General features: G+C 43.7%; 1 protein-coding gene across 36 annotated transcripts in view; it reads right to left on the bottom strand.

Annotated features, from left to right (window-relative positions):
• Window positions 1-19680, bottom strand: part of nrxn3a (neurexin 3a) — a 255272-nt gene that overhangs the window by 173401 nt on the left and 62191 nt on the right. For 30 of the 36 annotated variants that reach the window (XR_003410077.3, XR_003410078.3, XR_004776805.2 and 27 more), the window contains 6 exons: window positions 8008-8211; window positions 5653-5679; window positions 1668-1787; window positions 703-1084; window positions 323-513; window positions 54-227 (listed from right to left, as the gene is read on the bottom strand). Coding sequence is in view for 33 of the 36 variants with exons in the window: in XM_027001508.3 (XP_026857309.2) it covers window positions 54-227; window positions 323-513; window positions 703-1084; window positions 1668-1787; window positions 5653-5679; window positions 8008-8211 (1098 nt within the window). In the remaining 3 variants the exon portion in view is untranslated. The remainder of the gene's footprint in view (window positions 1-53; window positions 228-322; window positions 514-702; window positions 1085-1667; window positions 1788-5652; window positions 5680-8007; window positions 8212-19680) is intronic. The other 6 variants (XM_027001495.3, XM_081721885.1, XM_027001498.3 and 3 more) reach the window with 1 other exon arrangement.

Here is a 19680-nt window from a genome sequence, read left to right as displayed (position 1 = left end):
AGCATTCATGAGGAAGAAAGGGCTCCGGGAGCTGGAGTTGTAAGAGGGTGTACCTTCGCATCCACGCTCTATTTGACCACTGCGGAACAGGGCATCGTTTATCAGGTCGGGCAGACGGCCGTTCAGGTCGACAGAAGCGAGACAGCCCTTGAAGCCTTCCTTTGAGGCTACGAGTTTGGGAAGGTTGTTGTACATGTTGGGGCCCAAACCGGCGATGTAGAGATCACCTGGGCACACCAGCAGGAAAGACGATGGTGCAACGAATCAAATGAAATAAATGAGGAAACGCTCACATAGCTTACACATAGCTTTGTCCGCTTACCTTTTAGGTCCAGGTTCTTGGCACCATTGCCGACCTGACTCACGGCCTTGGCGTCTACCTTCAGCGTGTGGAGGTTGCTATTATCTCTAGTGATGACCACATTATGCCACTGGTTATCGTGCAGAGCTCTGTCACTGCTGCCCTTGATGAGGTTTGGGCCGTTGCCGAGGTCAAACACATAATGGATGTACCTGAGAGGAAGAAAAGAGCAGAACCGTCTCTCTTCGCCAGAAGCGTCTTACTCGTCAGCATTCGTACAGCCTGCATGGCCTCGGGTGCTGATCTGTGCATACATGCGTCTCTGAAAGGTGGTCGAGCTAAACCGCCGACCACGTGGACCTCGTGCCCTTGGCGGCCACACGGTCTTGAGCCCGCCTTACCCTTTCACCAGCTCCACGGCGATGAAGTCGCTTCCGTCGCCGCTGTTGAAGAGGACGAGGCCGTCGGCGGAGGTGGTCTTGAACTGGAAGAAGAGGTGCATGGATGTGTAGGCCTGCAGCGTGGCCAGGCTCAGGTAGCTGGCCTTGGCCTTGAAGGTGACGGGGTCAGCGATGATGGAGCGCATGCCGAAGCGTGCGTTCAGCTCGCAGTACTCGATGTCGCCGTTCTTGCACAGGTCGATGTAGAGCATGCCGTTGAAGCGGAGGCTCTGCAGGTGGCCAATGAAGCTGGACGGGATTTGTGTGGCGTAGCGGCGCTCGGTCACCACGCCCGTCTCGATGTTCTCGAACTCCAGCCGGGTGTGGTCCCCCACCATCTGGCCTGCAAGCCGAGCAGGTCAGCAGGAAGACAGGGGGAGAAAGAGAGAGGCAGCTATACCACTCCTTCGAATGACATTCAACTGCAGCTTAGCGATCAAGCTGGAGAACGCACAACCATGGAGGTGGGTTAAGTGTGTGATCCATATTCATTCTTCACAAGAGCACTTTTTTTTTTTTAACACTGATGGGTTTCTCAGGTTATTATTATATTTGCCCTTATAAAACCCCCTGAACTGAAGTGAAGCTTTTCCCCCTAATACAGTCTGAGGATCGTATCGCCAATAGTTTCAGACGCCACAGTATTTCATTTAGAGGAACTGTAGCAACTGTACAATAGATTGCATAATCACCCCCATTTGTCTTCTACTAGTAACAGAACATCGTGGAACAAACTGTCTTTTGGTAATGCCTCTCTGATAAAGCTCTGTTCGCCTAACAAAGCACTATTATGATTTAAGACCATGTTTACTGCTATTCCTTTCAACGAGAAAGCAAACCTTATCTACACAGTTCACTGAGACATTATGCTCATTAAGTATGTGAGTAAATCTGTTGTCTTTCAGAGTCAAAGCCAAGTGAAGTACCTTCAGCTACGTCATCGTCAACTGTGAGCTTGTAGCTTTTACCACGCCGGATCACCCGCACCGTATGCCACTCATTGTCATTGAGTTTATGTCCAGCATACAGTGCCTCTGGTCCCTTGCCTGAGGATGACGGTCGTGAAAAGTTAAAGTCATTCTTATTTTTATTTCCTCTCTCAATCAAACCTTTGCTTTCTCTCTCGACGGCAAAAGTGGAAAAAAAGCAACATTCCGTATATTCACCTAATGTTTGCCGTCATGCCAATTTTGGCGATGAGTAAGCGACAGTTGTGAATTGTAATATAAATAGATAAATGTGTTGTATCGTTGGTTTGAAACAGATTGAATTGATCCTTTCTAATAGAAAGCAATAGTTTGATTCAGAAATTATTAATTTGTTGCAAAAACAAAACACTTGCTTTATCTGTATGAAGTAGTGCTATGTAATGAATTATTATTAGAATTGTAGGCTTGAAAAAATCTATTTGGAGATTTTATCTGTAAATGAAACTAAATGGCTTTTACTCATGAAGAGGTCTTGATATACCACCCACTGTTGAAGATGGACTAAAACATCTTCAGTTCTGTGTGATGAGGGGACATTTTATTAAATATATTACATTTTGCTCTTATTCAGTGTACCTCTGATTTTTAAAAGTAGCATTGTGCCCTTTTTTTTACTGAACATATCTAAGTGATTTGATAATGAACCTGAAACGTATGAGATGAGTTTGGTAAAATTAATGGCGCAAACTGCAGGCCACTAGCAACGCTCAACAAATGATCTGCATTGTGTCGAAATGGTGGCCAAAGCTTTGGCTCGGTGGACAGTGTCATGAGTATGAGCTCCTCAAATTACATTGCTCATATATTTCAAATATATAATACACCTTTGAAACAGAGGTATATTCCACATGGAATCTATTATATATCCAATCTATTACATGTACTTGCTCTTCCTAATCCACTGAAAGGGATCTCTAACGTTTGCATGGTAATCTATCTGTCTAGCGCCTGCCACTGAATGTGTTATCTAGTCACGGTGAGCATGTTTCGACCGCCACCATAGCCTGCTGATGTCACTGTGCTCACATACACTGATTTTCCTTTAAGCTTCCTTTCACTACAGTAATTGATGGAGCTCTTAAGTGAGTGAAATAATGCAGCAAGTGCAGTTAATTTCATTTCAACAGAAATGAAACAGTCCATCTAGCTATATATTTTTGTATGTTTATTTCACCAGGGATATATCCCTTTAGGAAGGCAAAGTTTACATGGTTGATTTGAATACGCCTAATGTAATCCTTGGTTTAGGGAAATTTTTAAACCTCATTTTTTTTAACGTTCTGAGATGTATAACAACCATCTGTTGAGCAGAAGTTGCTTAACAATGAGTAATTTGTCTTCATCAAACTCACACACAGTGCTACTTTACTCAGAGTGCTACTTTAAACTGACTCACTGGACAGCTCAGATGGCCTATGCAAGAGCTTACCTAATCAAGAATGATTGATTATTTGAAAAGTCACCCATGGTGATAAATTAGATAGCCAAGAGATCTTGGCACTGAATATTCTAAAAGCGTAATCTTGCAGGTCACTTGGATTTCTTAAATAGCACCCAGTCTCCATATGTCTTATAGAAATAACCTCTGACTGCCAGCAAGGATTATCCATCCCTACACAGAGCATGTGTATAGGCTAATAACCAGAAGCAGCTAACCAGAACTTTGAATGTCTTATAGAAATTGTAAAACTGTATGTACACTTATTGACCACTCGGGGATACAACATATAGGAGTAGAGATTACAGCTCATCTGTGACCATGGGCAATTTAAAGATTGTATCTTCAAGTTTCTTCATCAGTGGTGTATTTCTGATTGGGGGGTGGTGGTTGAATGGAGACCACACTGAAGTAAGCACTGAAACTGATGTGTGTAAAGACTATAGCAACACTGCTAGGTTGTTATACACTTGAATCCCTGAAACACCCACTACACCCACTACCGTGCCAATACGAAACCAAAGGCCCTGCGGTCAGACATTGTTGATAAACAAGCTAGAGGACGGCTGACAAACTGTGCATCAAGTCCTCCACTAACCCTCACTCTCTCTGTCACCAAGCCAACATGATTAAAGATGCTGTATTTGAGCTCAGGACTAACAGCCAGAGGTCAATGGGTGGAAAGTACCACAGCAAGTGTCTGTGTATGGAGAAGAATTTATCAGAACATGGGACCAAGGAATTGTTTATCAAATAAAAAAAAACATTTTTCATCCTCCTGTAGAAATATTATATATACAAAACATATATATGATTTCATATATAAGGACACAAATGTCAGATGTGTTTTAGTCATTCTTTTGGCCTGAACTGAAGTGAATAGCTGGCACCAGATGGGCTACAGTCGGTACCCTATACTTCTGAACTGTACGTATAAGGCACATAGGTAATAAAGCAGCTGTTTCTAATAAAGTGGTCGGTAAGTGTACATCCTACACTGGGAGCATGACGGAGAGATGGTGGGCATGAGGGGAGGATTAATTAGCCTGATTAAAAAAGCGGTTTATCACGGCAGCAGAGGAATTACATTCATCTGGAAGATGGAAATTACGTGTTCATGAAGGCCAAGGACGTGCGACTAATCTAGCATGGCATGTGCTGAGGAAATGACAAGCTCGCCACTGATCTCCCAGTGTGACTGATGGAGACAGTCCTCGGCGGCGTCCTAGTTATGGACGGCGCGTGCAACGCACAGCTCACTAACTGACTTCAATTTCACTGATATGAATTTGCATAACTAAAACAAGCCATTGACAGATCTGTACAGTCGGGCGCATGTTGCACTCCTCTCTCTCCTCCCGCTCACTCTTCATCTGTCATGCTCCCTCTTTTCCCTCTGACAAACACACCTTTGTGTGTCCTTTGTTCTAAAATGTGACTTTACTTGTAATAACTAAGATAAAACATACAAAAAAAGCTTACCTTGTAAACAGGAAATCAAACGTTATGAAATGATATAGTTTGTGACGAGCAAACATGCAGGAAACCTCATTTTATATTTGGTCTATATTGGGAATTAAGTTAATTTTCTTCTTAGATGGTATCCAAAGCCTATTTATGAGTAAAAGCAGTTAGTTTTTTGTATATGTAAACAAAAGCCATAATAGGACTTTTTTATTCTTTGTCACACTAAGCACAAGGAAAGTAAAACACACATTTAGTAGGCTACAGATATGCACATATAGGCTATATACGACAGTCCATATGCAACCTCTATACACACTGTGGTTCCTCTGGAAACAGAGCATGTACTAAACTTTTAATCATGATAAAAGTACTGAACATGAAGTAAGGGAAGCAATTATTATTCTAATAAATTTAATTTAAATAAAATGAACCAGCTACACTAGTTCACTGCAGCTACAACCTAAGACATTTCTGGATGTTTCACTAGTGAGTTTACATTTTTAATCAGTACAGCCAAAGTAAAGAAAGCTCTGTTTACAAGAGGGATCAAAAAGTTTCTGCATAAAATGTAATTAAATAATGTGAAGTGGTGACTTCATAATCTATCTTTTAGTATACTAGGCTACAACTGAGATATTATTGCCTATTGTACCTGGACAAAACCATATTGCGCATAACTAATATTCCAGCATGCAGAAATAATTATTAAATATCTGTGTAATTCGCATGCACCGATCTATACTGAACTGCTTTTTTACTAATAAATGATGTATATTCAAATCTATTAAGTAAGTAAGGAACCCGATGAGTAATTAGGCATGATTATTAAGTCACCACTATATTCATTAGTGTCAGTGACCTTAGAGTCATTATCCGACCTTTTGAACATGGGCAACCACTGAAACTAAAGGAAGGTAGAGCAAACAACTCAATGCATCCAAAGGACTCAATACATTCAAATGACTCTTTCATCAAGAAAATCTTTAGAAACAAAATGAAACTTGAGTGTTAACTTACTGGAGTTACAGTTAATCCTGATACAGTCTAGATGGGGAAGAATAAATGACAGATGAAATTGCATCCTTCAAGGTTACAGCTGCAGACATCCAAAAACAAGAATTCCACCCTTCCGGGGACGTCCACATGCAGAGAGGCAGCCATTTTAATGATCTTATTTGATGATCTGTAATCTATCTCTCTAATGTTACACAACTATAGTGACTACTCTTCATTTTAATCAGGTTTGTCTATCTGAGGCATCAACTATGCATTCATGTATTTTGGCCTGTCTAAATGGACACACACAAAGGACGTACAAATACTTCAAGAATAAGAATCCAAAGTAGACAAATTGTAACATTCATTTTTGTACAAATTTACAATCCTTTCTTTTACTGACTTTAATTAATCTACTTGAGCTATATTTACATTCTGATTCATCAATTCATATCAAATGAGTGTTAATGGAAGTTTGGTGTAAATATTTAGTACTATTAAATAAATACTATATTTATAAAATGGCCGCTTATAGTTTACCAACCACATAGATTCTCCAACCCAGACCTCTACTTCCACTTTTACACTTATTTTAATCCATCTGAACTTTTTCCCCTCGTCTCCACACCAACTTGTTGACTAAACAGGCTCTGAAATGATAGGTCTGATATTTAGCAAGAAGATGGTGCAGGGACATGCCAGGTTTGTAGTCCTAATACTTGAAAACACTGCCTTCTATGTTTTGGACCACGATGTTAAAAGCTCGTTCTCAGCTCTCTGAGAAGGCCACGTGGCTAAAGTTCTCCTGCCCGTCATACACATATGCGGGATGATGTTTTTTGCCGGCGGATGTGATCTGGGTTGGGCTCCATCTGGCTGGATTTTTCATGTGTCGTCAACCGCAACAGAAAAGTGGGGAGCAAACAGCCTCGATCCAATTAGCACCAGCACCGTGCAGTGGCTACGGCACCCCCTGCTGGCCGCGCGAGTCTCCTCCGCCAGCCAGTCACGCTACCATGCTAAGAAAGGTCAGCCTACTGCTGGTCAAGATCAATTTTTAGTTACAAAGAAGTAAAATTGTCTTCTATTTGATTATTCAAATAAAATCCTTTCGTACTATTTTAAGTAAAGCTACGTGAAACTACAAAGTACAGCTAAGGGAAACTACATGTGCGGGGAATTTGAGGTCCTGCATATGAAGTAAGTTTTTAGCGCAGTTTATACTATATGTAATGATTCAGCTGACAAAACTGTTGAAAGATTCTGCTAATTTTAGATATGATTATAACTGAGACTTAAAAATCTAATTGGTGCACATCTTCATTTTACTGCATTTTAGTGCAAAAGCCCTCGATGCTTTCTATCGCTCTGTGCAGGCTGAAAGACTGAGAGAATAATCTCAACATTTCTAAGACTACTGCCTACAAAAAGCCATGGGGATGTGTCACTGCATTGTTACTTAAGGCGTTCGTCGCGAAAGGCCTTTAAAAGAGGGATTTTGGTCAGGTTGGGGGTCAGAGGGCTAAAGGTGAAGACGGTGACGTGATACCAGCTGCAGGTCAAGCTGAGAGCTCTGTTATCGGGCTGTTTGCCGACCGGGCCGCAGGCTAAAGGCCTTTGAAGGGGTGAATACCATCTTTTGACAGAGCATGGAGAATGTGACAACGGGAGAATGTGTGTCTCACAACAGGAGATGCTTTAAAGAATATGGCTGTAAGAAGGGAAAAAAACAAACAAACAAACTAAAACTTAAACCACCAACCAACTGAATACAACGAAATACAACTAGAACCAGATGGAGACAGAAATGAGACTTGGCAGAAGATAAATACTGAGTTATTGATGTGGAAAAATGAGGAGGATCGTATTCAGTTAATAATTAGAAAGTCACAGCACATATAAATACAATATAAGCCTTTGAAAATCATCAAGAATAAAAGGCGAAATTACTCTGTTTCGATTAAGTAGTGGTGTGACTGTCTCAAAACATTTTATTTTTGTTTACCACAATGGAAATGACCAAGGTCAAAAAAGTTCAAAAGATGGCCCAAACATTTATGTTAATTAGTAGCTTAATTTGCATTGGACTGATGAGATGTAAAAATTACTGCACTTAAAAAAATCTATCACAATCAAATTCTTCAAATATTGATTGAATGCATTTCAAATTTAATCTGGTAATCCATGCATAAAAGACAAATAACAAATACAAAAACACTTCCTTTTTGATTTTTGTTGATGAGTGGGGTAATGGCGCGTGAAGGGGAAACCAACAGAATAGACAGAGAGAGAGAGAGAGAGAGAGAGAGAGAGAGAGAGAGAGGGAGGGAGGGAGGAGGTGCCGCGTCCTGGAGGAGGAGGGCTCGTATACGATACCTAGGTTGACCGTGAGCTTGACACGGCTGCCGTCCAGCTCGAGACGCAGCGTGTCGGCAGAGCTGCTGGAGGTGGTGGCCATCAGCAGTCCGTAGGCCCTCTGGGACATGAAGCGCAGGGACACGTCCTCTGCCTCGGTGTGCATCAATGCCGGCATCAACACCTTCATGTACATGCTGCCGTCGTAGCTCAGGATCGACGCCTCTGCAGGACGGGACAGGACATTTTCACAGGGTTTGGTTTTGGGCCGTCTGAAAGAGTCGAGCAGCATCGGCACACTCCCACGGAACCTGGAGCAACAGTCCTAGAGTGGAGGCACTGTGTTGAGTTCACGTTGACGCCCACTAGTGAGGGCTCCGAGATGCTCAGAACCCACGTGTCTATTCGTCGGCACACGTCTTTCCGCATGTGTCTCACTGGACACCTGTCTATCCACACACCTGTCTGTCCACAGACTTGTCTGTCCACACACCTGTCTGTCCACACACCTGTCTGTCCACAGACTTGTCTGTCCACACCCAGCAATCACTAGGACACTTCACAGAAACGTATTAGAGAAATTGTCCACACGTGAAATGTTGGCTTCGACTTAAATGTGAGGGTGGGGAAGTAGAGGTTTTGGTGGATGGTGTAAGTGAAGAGGTAAGGAGTGAAGAGAGAGGGCTAGACTAGGGGAACATGCACAGGAAACGGCCTCAAACCAATTAAAAATTTCTCTACGCTCCCCTGCATATAATGAGAATCTGACTTTAAGTGAACACATTAAACATTTTGGGAAAAATTAAAAATCGACCTGCAGATAAATAACATGAAGACATATATAAATGAACACAGGGATCAAATTTATTATCAATCTCTGACAAATGCACAGAAAAAAATGAGCAATTATATGTGCTGAATTGTGATTAATGTCATGGACTGAATGGAACAGATGAAATAAAATAAGTGGGTATAGTATGGCTATTGTGACCATAAACAACAACAAAAATCAACATAAAAATTAATCCTGTTCAGCACTTGTGGAAGAATAGAATTGCACTAGCAGAAACAAATATTCATTGAGCCCGCACAGCTGGGAAAAGTCCATCTGAAAAATGCCCGCCCTCTGTATTGGAGCAAACGAACTGCTGACAAACTCTGCAATTATGCTGCGATCAATATGTTATCATGTGCGATCAGCTGCTTTCCCGTCGTCCCTAGGGCATCGCCAATTCTAACTTTACACGCTGCTTACTACACAGACTGCACTGTCTGCAGCAGTCAGAACGAGAGAGAGAGAGAGAGAGAGAGAGAGAGAGAGAGAAACAGGTAGACAGAAGAGAAATGGAGCCACAAACGAGGCTTGACAGAGACAGAGAGAGAGAGAGAGAGAGAGAAAGAGAGAGAGAGAGAGAGAGAGAGAGGGGCATCCTGATAGAAAAGAAACAAAGATAGAAGACAGGAAGATGAAGACAGGCAGGGCAGATGGAGAGAACAAGAAACGCAGAGGGCTAGAGCCTCGGAGAAGGCGAGAGGAGGTGGAGTGGGCACGCGAACCTCTGTGCTGGATCTCGCTATTAACTCGGAGACAAAGCATATCGCAACAATGTTGCACCAGCTGCATGCTGGGAAGCAGGCTGACGCATGCGGACAGACACGGCTCAGGCAGGGCCGGCGGGCGGGGCCGGCGGGCCGCAGTAGCACGGCTGGCAGCCATCTCGGCCGGTCACATCTCTACTGCTTATCCGACGCAACAACAAAAAAAAGGCGTCTGTATGTGAAGTGTAACGGTGCCATGTGGTATGTAACGGGACTGCACACATTCCTACACGTGTACCACCAGATTTGCAGAGGATGCATCAAAGTGCACCCCGACATGCAAGCGCCCACCCCCACCCCAAGTCAGAGCTGCAGTGCATTAATTACGCCACGCTTTTGTTTGCCTGTGTAAATAATGAACACAAAACTTATCCAATCACATGCCTGAATGAAACACATTTCATGAAAGTCAAATGAGCTGCATAAAAGCGGATTACTCCTGGGAGAGGGATAATTCAATAAATAAAGGAACTTAATTGACATTCCATTCCTCTAATTGATGACTGGAGAGATGGAATGCTTAATCAAAAGCTTTGCTTCCTGCATCGGAACATTTAAAATCACCGAAACCATTAGAATCGATAGGTGCCGTTCAATATTAACCTCAAGTTAAATATGGCACATGAACATCTGTGCTTAAAAGCGCAATGTTTAAGTGTTAATGTGCGACCACACACGTGCGCAAATATGTTTACATAAAGCTGACATAATATTGCTGACCTAGTCTCTATAAAACACTGCTTTAATCATACTTGCATTAGGCCCTATAGCCCTGATAAACAGACCGGTAAGTCATGTTCGTAATATTGAGTTCAAGCAGGCTACCTAATTAAGATGTATCAGAGATAAGCTGTGTAATGATGTGTGCTTCTCAGAGCCTGAGCTGGGCTGAGAGAAGTCCATCTCATTGCCATAATGAGGGAAACAGCCAATCAATGTTCATTAAACTGTCAGGCCTCCCTTCGGTCACCAATAGATAAAGAGCGCCTACCTGACAACGACAAGGGCATGGCAGCCTCTCTGCTCTCTGTTGTTCCGCAGGCCAAAATCTCGGCTCTGTGGCAGGGTGGCTTAGTCAGGGTATAGCTCTAGTGCTGCTGTAGGATCCAAAGCTGGGCTGTGTCTCAGTGCTTGTGTAGAAAAGACACGCAGGGCCCTGTCACTTTCAGAGACCAGGCAAAGGCTGGATGGGCCTTTGATGCAGTTACAAAGACCAAAAATCAACAGTGCATTACAGCACTGTGTAAAGTGTATGAGTATGTAGAGAGAGAGAGAGAGAGAGAGATAGAGAGAGAGTGAGAGAGAGAGAGAGAGAGAGAGAGAGAGAGAGAGAGAGAGAGAGAGAGAGAAAGAGCAGCAGAGAGAGACCTAGAGAGGAAGAAGGCGGCAAAGAGAGAGAGAGAGAGAGAGATCTGCAATTAAACTTAGAAAACCACACTACAGGTTGTGAAGGTACAACCAAAGGAATGTACAGAACCCACATGAGCATGTATGGACATAAGTGACAGGAGCATGTTCTGTCTTACGAGGAGCAAACCATGGTGACATGATCGTTTCTGTGAGACGGAGAGAGAGGCTGGGTGTGCCATTAAGGTCAGACACTTGTTCAGTGATTGCACACCATACAGCAGGTGAAGAGACTGTCATGATCACACAGAAGCAGTGAGCGGACTGAAAAACTTGGACCTTTGTTCTAAAGTAAAGATTAGATATAAGACAATCAAAGAGACGTTGAAAAAGGCCACTGACCACAGAGGGACCACAAGACAAATTGACGATGATGGGAGAATTACACATGTGCAAATGACCAAAGCCTTCAGACTGCATGTTGTAAATTAAAATGGGATCAATGGGATCCTTTTTAAAGCTGAAATGTATCATTTCAAATACTCAAATGGCAGTAGAATCATCAGACTTTCTCTTCAGTGGGTGTGACTTTACAGTGTTGGGCATAGGGAGTACCTTTTAATATTTACAGTGTTTAACAGAAGCATTATGTAGACCAGTAATGTAAAAAAGTCTACTACTCAACACATGAAAGATCACTCACACTCATTAGAACATATAAATTGCAAAAGAACACCATTATAACATTTTTTTCAAATTGAAAATTTTAAAATGCACCTGTGCAGTGTAAAGGGAAAAAATAATTAAAATATGAATGTTATGAACCTAGTCCTTCTTCAGTCAGAGTTCAGGGGATATGAAATCCCAAAAATTTCATATGTCCTTAAAATGTCCTCTGTGCTTTGGTTGAGCTTGTGAGGGGACAAAAATCTTATAACGCCCACTAGGTGGAGACAAAGTCCACACATTGCTGCGACATTTACAAGTACACCTGCAGCAACTGCTTGCAGACAATTGCGATGTGTGGACAACCGCAACCTCCGCACTTCGTGACCTTCCTCTTCCGTTCCAAAACTCGCTTCAAGTGCAAGCTGTCTGCCTTTAGGATCAGATAGGTCAGCGCGACGGCCCAGGGAGAAGAGGCTGAGTGGTTGTGGGGACTCACCAGAAACACATCTCGAATCCACCTCTTTGCCAGATGATCTTGTAGCAAAAGCTTTGAGTAAAACAGGGCCTAGAAATAAAAGAGCAGACTGTTCCGCCTGTCCCGCTCTCAGCTCGGGTAAGCACGCCCGCGGGTTGCTCTCCAGAGCCCGCGTCGCACTACAGAGCAAGACGAGGCGTGGCAGGACAACAAGCCCCGCCCACGGCCACCTCTTTTTGAAACCAACACAATCACACTCTCTAATCTACCCGATTCAGCGAGGCAAATCTTCTCTCTGTCTCTCCCCCCTCTTCCCTTTCTCTCACCTTTTTTTTCTCCATTTCTCCTCCCCACCACCCTTTCTCTCTCTCTCTCTCTCTCTCTCTCTCTCTCTCTCTCTCTCCTTTCTTGTCCTTTCACGGCTCATTTAAACTTCTCTTTGGGGAGATACGGCCAAGCGTTGATTACTATGACAACGGCAGAACAGAATTTCCACCCCGCTCCGTCTTTCGACTTCAGTCCTGCAATAATTCATGGGTGCCGGCCACACCAGAGATTCCGCCAAGTCACATGGGATTTGCCCGACCAAGCTAAACGGGTTATCCGAGGGCTTCCCTAACCAGCAGCGACAGGGCTGGGAAAGGCTCCGCCCCCTGAGGCCCCGCCCCCTGAGCCCACCCATGCGTCAAGGCAAAACGGTTCAGACGTAAATGAAACCTGCAGCAGGAGTGCGAATGTGCGTGCGGGGACGGCGCAGTCTCTTTGCATGCAGGAGGGAATAAGCATCAACTTGACGGATTTTAGCGTGCGTGGCTTATCCGCTGCCACTTTCTGGGGCCACACTGCCTAATCACGCGCGACGAAGGAAGGCGCGTGCATACGCTCACGAACGCCGGCACGCGGGTGCACGGAGACACGCGCTCTCGTGCGGACATCCAAACGTGTCCTTGCGTTTGAACTGATTTACACGATTTGCGGTACATCAGAAACCAGCCTTGACACATAATTACAGGGGCGGCTGGGAGAGACAGTCTTATCAGGCTAGGACCCTTAGCGCTGCTGGCCTGGAGAGCTCTGCTTGATTTTGGAGTGAAAAGGCTCTGAAACCTGCTGAAAGATTCGATTTAGACGAACAGCCAATCACACGCCTGAATTTGAATGCATTCGATGTCTGCGTCAACCCAAAAGTGTCTATCTAATACGTCCCAGATTCATACCTTACAAAGACATACAAGGATCCTTGTTTTGTCTCTCGCCACCCCCCTCCTTTTTTGGGGGAATCGTTTCTCTCAGATTTATTCCATTTTCTTTGCTTCTCCTGCTATTGTGTGAAGGCATACCAAATAGCAAAAACAAATATGGCATCTTTCATCTCTGTCATAACGGGAGGCCCTGGAACACAGCCTAATATGACTACATGGATCCTCCATCTCCCAGGCTTTCAGCATGATTAAAGGTGAGGATTTCAGAGCAGGTCTGAGATTTCCCATAATTCTGGGAATTATTCGTTCTGAACTCACATCTGAAAGGTTCTAATTGGGACATTGGACACATTTGGAATCATTTTGATTCATTATTCCTTACACATTTCCAGACTGAACAAAAGTGAATATCAGTGATATTCCAGAAGAAAATATTTAGATCTACTTAGTTCATTTAAATAATTTTAAATAATGTATTTAGTAAATGATACTACAAAATTTTGAAACTTGTACATGGATCACACTTGATATAAAATTAAAATATAAATATATATTTTTTAAATGTATTTTATATATATATATATATATATATATATATATATATATATATATATATATATATATATATATATATGCACGCACACTGTAAATTGTACCTCATAAGTAGTTTGTCTTCAAATTTCACTCACATTTCATTATACTACTACAATGTCATCAGCTGTAGGATGCAGAAAATGAAGGGAAGACTGTAAAATAATAAAAGAAGGCAAACAGCAGAATAAATGATAAAGCAGCATAGGTGCACTGAGAAGTCCTTCTGCACTTTGTAGCACTTTAGCATTAGCTGGCAGCAATGCGGGCCTTTGACTTGCTGTATGTGTGACCAGAGGGAGTGCTGATTTCCAACAGACAGCCTTCTCTGTTTACACAGCGAGTGACAGAGAGAGAGTGTAGAGAAAAAGAGCTCTGTTCCTATCTGACCCAGGCTGAATTGAGACAAACAGTTGTGGGGGGGGGGGGGGATGTCCCTGTGCTCCAGCCTGGCCAGCCACAGCGTCTCCTCGCAGAGGACGGGTCAAAGCTCCGCCCCAGACCCGGGTTGACGCAAGGCTAAGGCCTACGACGCGCTGGCCTTTGGTCCAAGCAAGCAAGGCCCTGTCTAACACCAAGGCAATGTGCTCTCCGGTGGTATGGCGTCACATCGTTTTGGAGAAAAGATTTCACCTGCAGATGGCAAGAGCAATAGGAGGGGGGGGACTATGGCAGCTCTGAACGGTCCAATATCCTCCACTGTCAAGCAAAGTGAACCTCTCAGCACACTGGCCTGCTAGAGCCGGGACGGCTGTACACTCCACACTCTCCACACTGCAGAGCGGCGTGCTGTGTTGTGCGCACTCCACCGAGGGGGGGGGGGGGTCCTCAAATGCCAACGCGCCGATGCCTCGGACAAAGAAAGAAGTCGTTTCGGAGCTGCCTGAAATTCCAAGCTACGCTAATTCCGCAATCCGGGCCCTTGCGATGTTCGAGACTGGAGAGACCCGTGTTGCCACAGTCAAACAGAAGCTTTTGTCAGTGCCGCCATGATTGGCTATTCAGGCTGATTAGAGGCATTTCAAGCAGAGATGAATGATAGTGGAGCATGGGCAGAATGCGAGCTGATTCCTCTGCCGTGAAACCAGGCAGATAGATGGGGGGGGGGGGGGGGGGGAGAGGGTGAGGCAGGCCTCCCAGTTTGACTGACTGCTGTGAAATCGCAGCTGGACGAGTTCACCCCGAAGCATCTCATCTAACACCCAACTACTAACCAAATGTGAACAGCGTCCTATCATTAGCAAATCATTAAATATAATGGATGTGTGTGCAAGTGTGTTTGTGCTGGTCACACACACATAGAGTTTATTATTATTATTAGTTACACTTATACAGTGCATTTCTCAAAACCCAAGGATGATTTACACTCAACACTCTGCTTTTACATCCAGCCAGCACACAGGAGCACACAGGTGAGTTTAAGTTTTATTTATGTGTGTAAATTTTCTGTGTGTCAACTGAACGTTATATGTATCTGTGAACATATGAGTGATGTATGAAATGGAAACGAATGAGAGCGAGAAATACAGATTTGCAATTCTGCTTGCATAGATTTCTTGATTTGTTCGTGTGTGTGGTGCGTTATGCATCTTTTGTGAGTGTGAATCTGTGTGCATGTATGTCTGTGTGTAAATTTCAATGGCAAAGTTATAGACTAATTATTGTGCCTTTTCAAGAGACACTACCTCCTAATCATCTCCGGAGGGCAAAAGAAACAGAGAATCGCAGGCAATCAAAAGAAATGACAACCTGAGGAAGTACCAAATTCACTGACATAATTACCTAGATTAGGTCTGAAAGAGTAATTACAAGATAAAGCTCCGTGGGTGTCATCTTTCTGTATTCTTTGTAGCATAATCAGGGACGTTGGAACATGAAATCAATATGCTAAAAGCTTCTGGCAGAGAAATGGTGCATGCATCATGCCAGCATGTCTTTGGGGAGTCTTTATGTTGCGCTATGACTTTTTTCCTAATCTGTTCAAACATTATTAACAGCCTTGTCCTACATTCATGAGTTTAGAACTCATCAGCATAGCATAACTACGGAAGCTCCCTGTGGTCAATCTGAATGGCCGTAAATGGCCACGCGGCAGTAGCCAGCGGGGCATGTGTTAGCCGCTGTTGTTTCCCCGGTCCCGAGGCCAGTCCTGATGACCTTCGCACTGCCTGAGTCAACAGTAATTAAATCGGATCCTGTAGCCAGTAGAGCAAAGAGCATGGAGGCAGATGTGGAGCACACACACACACACACACACACACACACACACACACACAAAAGTTCTATTCCCCCCACCAGGGCAGGTTTAGTATACACACGCAGCCTCACACATACGCATGTACAAACATTCTGTTAAGTCACACCATAGCGCTGCACTCTCCAGCCCATTCCCAGAAAGGTCCTGACAGACATATACAACCTCACTAAGTCTCAGCTAGGCTTAATCTCCTTTTCTTGTTTAGCTTTTTTTAAAAACCATGACCAGTTCAGAGACTTTTAGAACTGGAACACCAACATCAACTTATTAGAGAAACAAATGGATTTTTATCATTAAAGACTGAATGTAAATGCATTGGCAGATCAATGCATTGACAGACAAATGATCACATTAACGTTACAGTAACGCTACTTAATACCCGAAGTTATATTGTCTATAATCTTACAACAAGCTAAGAGAATGCGCAATTTTAACTGCATTATTTTAACTGCATATTTCTGTATATTAATTGTAATCATATTAATGGAAGACTCATGTAGCTTTGGTTCGAAAGTGCAGTAGTTATGCAAAGATGCATTGATAGTGCAGCTCTAAAAATATCCCTGTTCTGTTATCCTAGTTACATAAGACATGCCCCAAGTACTCTTTCAGACTGGCCCAGCAAGTTGTCTGCATGTTGTACATACACGTCTTTCACATCACAAACACAATAACTGGTCTGGTGCCAATAATGACCCCCCCCGCTGCTCTCTATACACCCATCTTTCATCTTAAGCACTGAAAGAGCTTAGTTTCACCAGGAAAACAATAGACAACCCTAACAGGTCAGAGCGTTACAAGGAAAATGATCGTGGTCTGAGAGAGTGAGCAGGCACAGCAGATTACTAGTAATTTTAGATATCTTTGGTGGCAGTATGTTACTACTTGCATAATCAGCTGAAAGGAGCTCTTTCTGGGTACAGAACAACTCCATCTGTGTGAACTGACAAGAAGTTTGGTAAAGTGGGTCATATTCCGTACTTGCACTTCAATCCCCGACCATGTTGTTTACAGTTTTGTTAAGGGAAATGTAATCCTTTTTTATCAGACTCTATAGTGTCCAGCCAAGAGCCCCTGAAAAGGGAAGCAGTGTTGACCCTAGGCAGATATATAGAAATAAAGCCAGTCAAGCGTTCAGTCCTATGGATCCTGAGGCTTCAGGGCATGCGAGCAGAAAAATAAGTGCTTGGCGGAGCCACATTCTTTCTGGACGCAAGGTGAAGCGACAAATTCTCCTCCAGCTTGGGGACTGTCCCAAGCCCCTGGGCAGCTGTAGTCTGAGATAATGGATTTGGATGTGGCTAAGGAAAATGTGAGGTTGGGGCTATAGAAGGAGAGCCGGCCGGTGACCAGTGGCGTCCATAATGGGACATGGCCGCAGCGTTATGGTGGTCTGGCAAGGCTGTGCACCGCAGTGGGGGAAGAGAGCCAGAGAGAAGCAGTGTGTTTGAGCCACCACGGATCGCAGGACTCGGGCACGGTGGAGATTACAGTATCTCTGGTTGGCACACCAAAAGATTTCTGCAGCAGTGCTTGCAGGCCCTGCCACTGGTACAGCCCGCATGCCGACTGGACTTCACTGTGCACCTACGTGGGCTGACGCTGATGTGCACACAAGATTCTGGTCACATATAATCCCCAGAAACGAAACTACAGTACAGAGTGCAGAGGATGCTTGGTTCATACGAGTAGTTCTGCATTACAGCCGAGGCCTCTGTAAAATGATTGAGCCCTTGTTAACTATATATATATATATATATATATATATATATATATATAAAAAACATATATCGGCCATTTCCCCTTTTTGTGTAATCAGTTCATTTAGTTTTTGATTTTGCACAACCTTTCCATTCCTTACTTCATTCAGGTGGACATTTAAAAATAAAACTTGCCATAATGCTTTCTATTATTGCTTTTATTTTGTAGAAAGTGGAAAAACAGTAAACGGACACGCATGTTTTTTCGTTGCAAGGGCTCAGTTAACATTTCCTATATGCTGTTTTGGAAAGACTGCAAATAGAAGCAAGTGGTTTAAAAGCATGTGCTCCAAACATGATCTGGGGTTGGTAAGATCTTGCTACCATAAAAGGAACAGCAGCCATCCTTTAAAACACAGGCAGCATCCATTTAATAATTCAGTCAGGACATTGGAATGGTCATTGAAACAGCCTTACTGCCAAGAGCTGCAAGTTAAACCTGACCTCACAGTTGTCAGTGAAATTAGGCGATCAGCTCACCTCTGTAACAGCAGGTGCTCGGGAGCACTAGGCCATGTTAGAACTCAGTAATGCATTCTGACTCAGGATGTGGGAGAGGAGCACAGCTGGTGTACATGGGCTCCTTTAGTTCACACCATGGAGCGCCACAGACACACACATGCACACAAACATGAACACACACATGCACAGACATGCATAGACATGCATGCACACACACAAACGTGCACACAAACACACACACGAACACAAATATGCATGCACGCACACTCGCATGCACTAACATGAACATACACACATACATGAGCACAAACATACCCACACATGCACACACAAACATAGCAGACCTGTCTCAAGGTAAGACATGTGTGTGGGTGGATGAGCATATGTACGTGTGTGTTGAGAGGGGATGGGTAAGCATGTGTGTGTGTGTGTGTGTGTGTGTGTGTGTGTGTGAGTTTGTGTACATGACAGAAGGACACTTGGCCAGATGCTTTTGTTGTTGTTGTTGTTTTTGTAATTTTGCATGGCAGGCCTGTAGACCTGAATGATGCTTCTTAGCTAAGTCTCCTGTGCATGTGGGAACAGGGCTGCCCGTGGCGCCTGCACACTCAGGATAATATAAGGTGATGTATTCGGTTTGATGCCTGTGTTGATCACCATGACTGACATTCACAGCAAATGAATGTGAGGGCAGGCTGCATGGCAGACACTATCTCTGCCCGGATGGGGCCGTTACACTGCAGGGCTGTTGGAGATAGCATTCATAAGCCCAGCCGAGGAATGTTATGTGCTTATATATGGTGCTCTCGGCCCAGAATAAATCTTTCACCTACTCAGATATAACACAACTTTTTTTTTTTTTTTTTTTCTGTAAGGCAGAAAGTGGAATGTTCGTCCTGTACAGGTGGAGTGAATCTTAAAGTGACATGTATTTGGTCTGAAGTGCCATTGGGACAACAGCTGGCCCAGAATTCATCAGATGGCACCGGACAATGGATGTAAGTGTTTTAAAGTCACCACATGGTAGGAAGAGACTCCCTTAAAGGCTGGCACGGAAGGGAATCTTCCTCCCAGCCGATCTGGTTGGTATTCATGCGTACAGTTCGGGGCGGAGTTTGTTGGCGGAACTCATGCGCAGTTCTGCCTTGGTGCTATGTGCACAAAAGTGGCTATTAATACACTGGACGTGATTCTAGTGAAGTTCATTATACTCCCTCTGTAGCAGGCTGCTGTCAGCCATGTCTGTCATTCTGTTCATTCTTCACCCACAATTATAGCTCACTGCGTTGCCCGTCAACACGAGTTAAGCCTCTCTTGTCTACAGAAGCATGT

The sequence above is a fragment of the Electrophorus electricus genome, chromosome 10 (genome assembly GCF_041902795.1).
Source record: "Electrophorus electricus isolate QZ-2024a chromosome 10, ASM4190279v1, whole genome shotgun sequence".
Lineage (NCBI taxonomy): Eukaryota > Metazoa > Chordata > Actinopteri > Gymnotiformes > Gymnotidae > Electrophorus > Electrophorus electricus.
Note: the sequence above shows the minus strand (reverse complement) of the source record. Positions and strands in the feature narration are given on the sequence as shown.